Source organism: Saccopteryx bilineata, chromosome 9, assembly GCF_036850765.1.
Source record: "Saccopteryx bilineata isolate mSacBil1 chromosome 9, mSacBil1_pri_phased_curated, whole genome shotgun sequence".
Taxonomy (NCBI): domain Eukaryota; kingdom Metazoa; phylum Chordata; class Mammalia; order Chiroptera; family Emballonuridae; genus Saccopteryx; species Saccopteryx bilineata.
Genome location: NC_089498.1, coordinates 42,596,154 through 42,603,950, shown reverse-complemented (window position 1 = coordinate 42,603,950; position 7,797 = coordinate 42,596,154). Strand labels below are relative to the sequence as shown.

Here is a 7,797-nt window from a genome sequence, read left to right as displayed (position 1 = left end):
GGGCACCACGGGAGCGGGAGTCCGAGGCTGGGCGGCAGTAACCTTATGCCGCGTCTGAAGAGCATAGACCCCGCGTCGCGGCCCATCAGGGGTGAGGCGCGGGGGCTTCAGGGAAATGTAGTCCGGGAGTCTCGCTCCTTCCGCCGGGAGCCAGGGCCGCGAGAGCTGGGACTGTGGAGTCCCCACCCGACCCAGAAAGCTAGCTTGCTTCGGGGCCGCCGGGTGGTGTGACTTTTGCCCCAGACTCCTCCCATCGTTCTTGTCGAGGCCAGCGGCGTGAACTACCACTCCCAGAATGCAGAGTCCTTCTTACCCTGGGAACCCCGAAGACCCTGGGAAATGAAGTTCGCGACTGCAGGCGGCTTGGGCTAGGGACGGGGCGGCGGTCGAGGTTTAGTCTCAGTTCGAGGTACCTGTCCGCCGTTCATACAGCGTGGAGGAAAGATGCCGCGGAAGCCGCGGCCCTAGCCCTCAGGGAGAGGAGGCGGGTGGTCGAAAGCAGAGCGGAGCACGCGTTCCCCTCGAACCCTGGGCCGGGGGTCCCCAGACATAGATTCCACGCGTCTTTGCTTGCTGTGGAAGGGGCAATAACTTGTGTTCTCAGAGCCTCCCCCGTCCCCGGGTTTGCTGTTAAGTCAGCCTGAACACCGAGCCTTCCCGGCCCGTTGCGTCTGGCGAGGACAGGGAGATGGAGGAAGTGGCCGCCGCGCCAAACAGCGGACACACGCCACTAGGGGCCGCTACAGGACCAGGGGCAAGGCTGCGTGCACCCCCACGCCCGCGCACAGGCCAGTCTGGACTCGGCGTTCTTATCCTGAGAGGAAGGCAGAAAGCGCTTTATTTTGGTGCTGAAATCAACGGTCCTGGCACAGTTAACCTTCGCTTGTGAAAACTTTACTGCCCTCACCCCACACGGGATTGCTGTCCCGCGTCATCTTCTGCAGCCCGCGGTCATCTGGAAAAGGGCTCTTGGCGCCCTTTCTGCAATGCTTCTGAGAGCCGAATTTGCTAGACAGACGAAGCGGCGGTGCTGGCTCAGATGCCTAGCCAGCCCGCCGGCCAGTCTTGAATTCTTTCACTCTTTGGCTGAAGCCGAAGAAGCTACTTACATCCCTTCAGGTGGAGGAAGAAGGGAGCCTACATGGAGTTCGAGGCTCGGGATGGCCTCGAGGAAGAGGAATAGAGGAAGGTGGAGCGAATGGTCCATCCGGGCGGGAGCTGGCTGGGCGAGTGGCCGCGCATGTGTGCCTGCATGGAAGCCAGGCTGGGGCAGCCGGCCCCGCACAGAGGGCAGCGGTAGGGAGAGGCTCCGTGTGTTCGCAGGTGCTTGGTCATGGCCGAGAAGTCCCGGGAGCGCTGTGGGCAGAGGCCACAGGAGAAGGGCTTCTCTCCTAGGGCAGGTGGAGGAGAAGGCCGATGAAGGAAAGAAGGGAGCAAAGGCTGGCCTAGGGGTAGATGGGGCAACTGGGCAAGGGAGTTGTATGGGACTTTGGGCTGACCGGTGCTTGGAGAGAATCAGACAATTTACACCGGGCAGGGCATACCTGTATGAACTCGGTAGTGTGTCTCCATTTGATGCTTAAGCGAAAACCTCTTTCCACAGACGGAACAAGAATAGGGCCTGGACCGAGCAGGAGGGGGTGGGGGAGGGTGTTGGCCAGATCGGTGGCCTGCTTTGCCTACTTGACTGAGACAGGTTGCAAGTGCATCTGTGGGGACAAAGAAAGCAGAGGGCAGAGCTGGGAATCCTAGAGCCCAGTCACTGGAACACCCAGGCAAGATATCATTTTGCCACAGTGAGACTGAAGCAAAAACCTCACTCTACTCACCTGTGTGCCTGTGATCACAATCTTCTATCTCCCCAGGGCTGAGCTTGGCATGGCCCTGGGGGAGGGAACCTAGAGGGAGCAGAGTGAAGTAGGGGCTCCGCTCAGGCTGGACTCCTGCAGCCCCAGCCCCAGCAGAGGCCACATTACAGTATTCATGCAGGACAGCGAAGGGCTTACCTGAGGTAGGGCTAGAGAAGGCCAACTGGTTCTGGCTCCGGGCCTCTTTGTGGAGGTTCAGGGACAGTGGGATCCTGGGGTTGGGGTAGTGAAGAGTAACAGACTTGGCAAAACCTGGGATTCTGACTGATTCCATCCTGGAGAGGAAGGTGTCATGAATTCCCAGGGGCTGGGCTTTTGCTTCCCCGATAGTGGGAGCTTCTTGTCCTATCTCCAGCTCAGGACATGTACAATAGAGATAAAAGATGTGGTGCCCTCCCACACATCACCACTGCCTCACCTGAGCCACTCCCTCCCAGCCAGGTTTCCATTAGGCCCTCACTCACCTCTGGTCCTGAGGCCAGACCTCTTGCCAGGCTGCAGTGATGGGGGTGCTATGGGAGAATGGAGTGCCATATCTGGGCGGCAACAGCAGGAAGCTCCACAGGGCAGGCTGGCCCTCCCTCAACCGAGGGACCTCAGCCCACCAGGGACTAGAGGTGATGCTGGTTTGGAGGGAACCTGGTAGTGGAAGGGGGCCAGGCAACTCCCCCAGACTTTCCTCATACCCCCCTAGACTCTCCCTCACCCACGTGATCACTTCTTGCTTCCCATCTACTCTCCCCTGGCCAACAGGGGATTGGTTGATATTCTCCTCTGATCTCATCTGCTCACCCTGACCCTCCTGCATTGCCTCTGCTATCTCAGGGCTCTCTCTTGGTGGCCTGTGCTCATGCACCATCTCCTGTTCTCTCCTACCAACTCTAATAAACTTATCTGGTCTCTGTTCCCCAAGGACCCCCATTCCTTCCTCAGAATCCCTTGCGGGTTTCTCTGGCTCCTCCTGATGTTCTTTCAGCCCTAGACTCATCTCTACTCTAGCCCTGTCTCTTCTAGCCTTCCTGCATGCCTCTTCCAGAGATTGTACCCCCAAGGCCCTGGCCGCCTCCTCAAGGAGCCCCAGTTCCCCAGGTTGCAGCTCAACACTCTCCCCATAAACAAAGTACAGAAGTTGTGCAAAAGTTGAAGGGCTGATTCCTTTCATGAGAGTCCAATGGCCCCTGCGGCCCAGCTGCTGGCTCACACCTGCCAGCACCAGGCTGTGGGCAGGGAACTCCTGGCTCCCCACGGTGATCATGGTATCACATAGTGCAGGCCGGAGCCTGGCTGCTAGCCGCACCAGCCGATCAGAGCCATAGGGGCTAGGCAGTCTTGTTGGGGATGGGGGCATTTTGCCTTTCCTGGGTTCCAATCTCAGAAGTTGTGAGACAAAGGCCACAGTGTTAGGTCCATAGTGGAAAGGAGAGGAAGAAACAGCATATTCTTAAGCCTGTGGAGGTGAGGGGAGAAAGAGTGAGTTGCTGCTCTCTGTTGAATGGAGCAAATAAACTAACCCAAGAAAGAATCTGAGCTTATCCAGAACCGTAATGGGCCAGGAGTGGGGTGGGGTGGGGTGGCAAGAGAATGAAAACTAGATCAAAGTCAGGACTTAAAGAGCAAGAACCAGGTAGTTAACAACTATTATCAAGTAGTGGTTTACAACTGGTATAAGATGGATTCTGCCAGTTAGTAACCTCTGACTTAAAGGATTGCAGACCCTGATACTTCTGCTTGTTTGAGCACGGAAAGACCTCTGAGCAGGCCATGCTCTCTTCATTTGAGACAGATCACAAGACCCAGTCAGCTCTGGCAAGTAGGGATGGAGCAAAATACAACTTCATAGGAGAGTTTAGAGAGCTAATGTGTCTCCACACAAGTCCATGTGGAACTGAGGGGCCTGAGAGGCAGAAAAGTCAGCAAAACAGGTCATAGCTGCAGAAGGGCAGGCTACAAGGCATCAATATATCATCTTGAGGCTAAAACTTCTAGAACACATCCTCAGAGAAGGAACTGGAAGAGACCAAAAATGCCGGTCCAGTGAGTTAAAACAGCAGGTGCAGAAGCCACAGGAGAGATGGCTCTTTACCCAAGGATGGAGAAAGGTTTTGGAGAAGACTTTGAACCTCTGAGGAAATGAGAGAAAAAGAAAAGAAATGAGAACTGTAGAGGGAGAGGCTATTTCTTTTCAAAGTTAAGATAAGGAGATGGTTTAATTTTATTTTTCATAAGCCAAAAGTGAAGAATAGGTCAGAACCCAACAAGGCAGAATTTATCACACATCAAACTGCCACACTGGCTTTTAAGAAAGGAGCTGGGAACCCAGATACAAAGACAGTCCCAGTGTTTCAGTACCCAGCAAGCATATTTCTAGATGTGGTAAGGACCTTGTGGAAGGGAGGATTATTACTTGGTCACTTCAGGAGAGGGCTACAGGTTGGCAGGAAGTGGACAGAAAGAGAAGTATAATGGGAAGAAAGTCTCAGCTGGGGAGAAGAAACCACTCACCAGTAGCAGCTTCCTCCTGAACACCGCATGTTCTGAACTGCTGTTTGGGCTCCTGGCCCCCACCCCCCATAACCCCGCCCCTGGCCTCACGTCTTCCATTGGGTGTCCCAAGTATCAGTCTGCCACAGTGCCCCAACAGGGAGTGGTTTTATGCCCCTGGCTTTGCTTCACTCCTCCAGGAGCAACCACCCCTTCTACTTCCAGGATCCAAGCATTCTGCCTCCTAGTCTCCCATCTCCTTATTTAAGTTGTGGACTTCTAGAGTTAAAGAAGTGTATCTGAAGCAACAAGAACTTTGAACTAATCAGACCTGCATTTGAGTCTCATCTCTGCCCTTTACTAATTGAGTCACTTTGGGCAAGTCATCTCTCTGAGCCTCCATTACCTCATCCATGAGACAGGGAGAACCTCTGTTTATCTCATTTTGGGGATGGGGGTGAGATGAAATGATGAATGTGAAAGCGGTGGTTCAGTACACAGCATCATTCAAATAGTATTAATTCCGCCTGACCAGGCGGTGGCGCAGTGGATAGAGCGTCGGACTGGGATGCAGAGGACCCGGGTTCGAGACCCCGAGGTCGCCAGCTTGAGTGCAGGCTCATCTGGTTTGAGGAAAGCCCACCAGCTTGAACCCAAGGTCGCTGGCTCCAGCAAGGGGTTACTCGGTCTGCTGAAGGCCCGCGGTCAAGGCACATATGAGAAAGCAATCAATGAACAACTAAGGTGTTGCAACGCACAACAAAAAACTAATGATTGATGCTTCTCATCTCTCTCCGTTCCTGTCTGTCTGTCCCTGTCTATCCCTCTCTCTGACTCACTCTCTGTCTCTGTAAAAAATAAATAAATAAATAAATAAATAAAAATAGTATTAATTCCATTTCTTAGAGGTGTCAGTAATGCTCTAGCACAGTGGTCCCCAACCCCGGGGCCGCAGACCAGTACCGGTCTGTGGGCCATTTGGTACCAATCCGCAGAGAAAGAATAAATAACTTACATTATTTCCGTTTTATTTATATTTAAGTCTGAACGATGCTTTATTTTTAAAAAAATTACCAGATTCCCTCTGTTACATCCATCTAAGACTCACTCTTGACGCTTGTCTCGGTCACATGATACATTTATCTGTCCCACCCTAAAGGCCGGTCCGTGAAAATATTTTCTGACATTAAACCAGTGGCCCAAAAAAGGTTGGGGACCGCTGCTCTAGCATATGGAAGCTGTTTCTACTGTCTCAAAAGTAAAAAGGACAGCCTGACCAGGAGGTGGTGCAGTGGATAGAGCGCCGGACTGGGATGCGGAGGTCCCAGGTTCGAGACCCCGAGGTCGCCAGCTTGAGCGTGGGCTCATCTGGTTTGAGCAAAGCTCACCAGCTTGGACCCAAGGTCGCTGGCTCAAGCAAGGGGTTACTCGGTCTGCTGAAGGCCCGCGGTCAAGGCATGTATGAGAAAGCAATCAATGAACAACCAAGGTGTCGCCACGAAAAACTGATGACTGATGCTTCTCATCTCTCGGTTCCTGTCTGTCTATCCCTCTCTCTGACTCTGTCTCTGTAAAAAAAACAAAACAAAACAAAAAAACAGTAAAAAGGACAAATATCTGGATTCCAAGAAGAGAGTGAAGAGTGAAGCAGAGCCAAAAGCCTGCCTGACTTGATGCTAGGAAGCCTTGACTACTTTGTGGAAATGACCACTGTCAACTGGGCCACCACTGGGGACTGAGTGTGTGAGTGACTCAGATCTTCCCCTCAAGCTTTGAAGGGGGCAACCCCAGAAAGGGTCTGTGGTGGTCTTTGAAGAGGAAAACTCCTTTTCTTGGGTTGATGACAAATGACATTTCTTTGAATTTCAAGACTCAGGGTTTCTTTCACTTCCTGCCTAAAGGGTCAAGGTTCTTGGAGATTTCCCCTCTTTTCACACTTTAGCATTTGTTAACCTGGGGAAAAGATGAGGTCTGAGAAACTCAAACTTCTTTTTCTTTTCTTTTTTTTTTTTTTGACAGAGACAGAGAGGGATAGACGGACAGACACGATGGGAGAGAGATGAAAAGCATTAATTCTTCATTGCATCACCTTAGTTGTTCACTGATTGCTTTCTCATATGTGCCTTGACGGGGCGGGGGACTGCTACAACTGAGTGAGTGACCCCTTGCTCAAGCCAGTGACCTCTGGGCTCAAGCCAGTGACCTTGGGCTTAAAGCCTGCGACCTTTAGACTCAAGCTAGCAACCATGGGGTCATGTCTATGACCCCACGCTCAAGCCAGTGACCCTGTGTTCAAGCTAGTGAGCCCGTGCTCAAGCCGGATGAGCCCACACTCAAGCCGGCAACCTTGGGGTTTTGAACCTGGGTCCTCTGTGTCCCAGTCTGATGCTCTATATACTGTGCCACTACCTGGTGAGGCTCTTTTCTTATTTCTTTTCATTTTTTTGAGAGGAGGGGAAAGAGACTCCTGCACGCGCCCCGACCAGGATCTACCTGCAACCCCTGTCTGGGGTTGATGCTGGAATCAACTGAGACCGACACTGAAAACAGTAGAGCCACTGGCTACAAGAGGGGGAGAGAGAGAGAAGGTGGAGAGGGAGAGGAAGAGAAGCAGATGGTTGCTGTAAAGCCAGTAGCCGCAGCCGCCACCATCAGAGCTGCCTGGCCCGTGCAGGTTCATTCACATTTGATTCGGACAGATTGTAATGAAACAACGGAGCCAAGAACTGGTGGGCCATTTTCCTTTATTCTAGACTCGTACTGGCCAATGAGTAAAAACAAACACATGGGCACCAAAACCCATTCTTTCTGCTTTTTTCCTAGAATCAAAGGCCCCACCAGCCTTATTCACCTCTGTTCCCCATCTCCTCTCTGCACAAACTGGCTTCTCCTTCAGCTTCTCGCCATCTTGGCTACCTCCCTCATCTGCAACTACATGGCCTCTCTGTCCTGCAACGTGGTCTCCTCCTTCTCCCAAATGGCCTCCTAGCTCCTCCTTTTAAAACTTTTCCTGGGGACAACCCCTCCTCCAGCACATATTAGCATAACCAAGCCCCTTCTCAAGCAGAAAGGTAGTTAGTATCACCTGGGCAATGGCCATTCATGTGGGCAGTGCCATCTTTAACAAAGTGAGCATAAAAATGACAGTTTACAAACTTATTTGCCCAATAGTCACCTATCATGTGTACCCTGACCAGGGATCAAACCTGGCATGCTGGGCCAACACTCTATCTACTGAGCCAACTGGCCAGTGCCTCTTTTTCTGTTTATTACTTTTCCATTATCCCTCATCTTGTGGCAAATTTTCATTTATGCAACAAGTGATAAATCACATATATGTACCTGGCATATCTTACATGCCCAATAAAGAACTGGAAGATAAGCAAGTCAAGCGCTGGTAGGCTTCTCTGGTAACAAGACGGTCTGGTTCTCCCCAGGTTCTCCCTTA

General features: G+C 52.1%; 1 protein-coding gene across 3 annotated transcripts; it reads right to left on the bottom strand.

Moving 5' to 3' along the window:
* Positions 1–245: 245 nt before the first annotated feature.
* ZBTB32 (zinc finger and BTB domain containing 32) lies at positions 246–5,184 on the bottom strand. Of its 3 annotated transcripts, none has more exons than XM_066242542.1 (5): positions 2,333–5,184; positions 2,007–2,143; positions 1,830–1,898; positions 1,545–1,709; positions 246–1,391 (listed from the first exon to the last, which is right to left on the bottom strand). In XM_066242542.1, the coding sequence occupies exons 1-5, from the start codon at positions 3,214–3,216 to the stop codon at positions 1,138–1,140; spliced, it is 1,509 nt and encodes a 502-aa protein (XP_066098639.1). In that variant the 5' UTR covers positions 3,217–5,184; the 3' UTR covers positions 246–1,137. The 3 variants fall into 3 exon arrangements, with proteins under 3 accessions (XP_066098639.1, XP_066098638.1, XP_066098637.1); XM_066242541.1 differs by having other exon boundaries at positions 1,830–2,143; positions 2,333–3,315; positions 4,371–4,397; XM_066242540.1 differs by having other exon boundaries at positions 1,830–2,143.
* Positions 5,185–7,797: the final 2,613 nt, after the last annotated feature.

Bases quoted from the DNA above. Each gene is read 5' to 3' on its own strand.
- ZBTB32 (XM_066242540.1), bottom strand. From the start codon at position 3,216: ATGCCCCCATCCCCAACAAGACTGCCTAGCCCCTATGGCTCTGATCGG. The intron at 2,144-2,332 runs GTGAGTGAGGGC...CTTCCTCTCCAG, and splicing joins GTCTGGCCTCAGGACCAGAG to GATGGAATCAGTCAGAATCC. The intron at 1,392-1,544 runs GTATGCCCTGCC...CACCTGCCCTAG, and splicing joins ACACTACCGAGTTCATACAG to GAGAGAAGCCCTTCTCCTGT.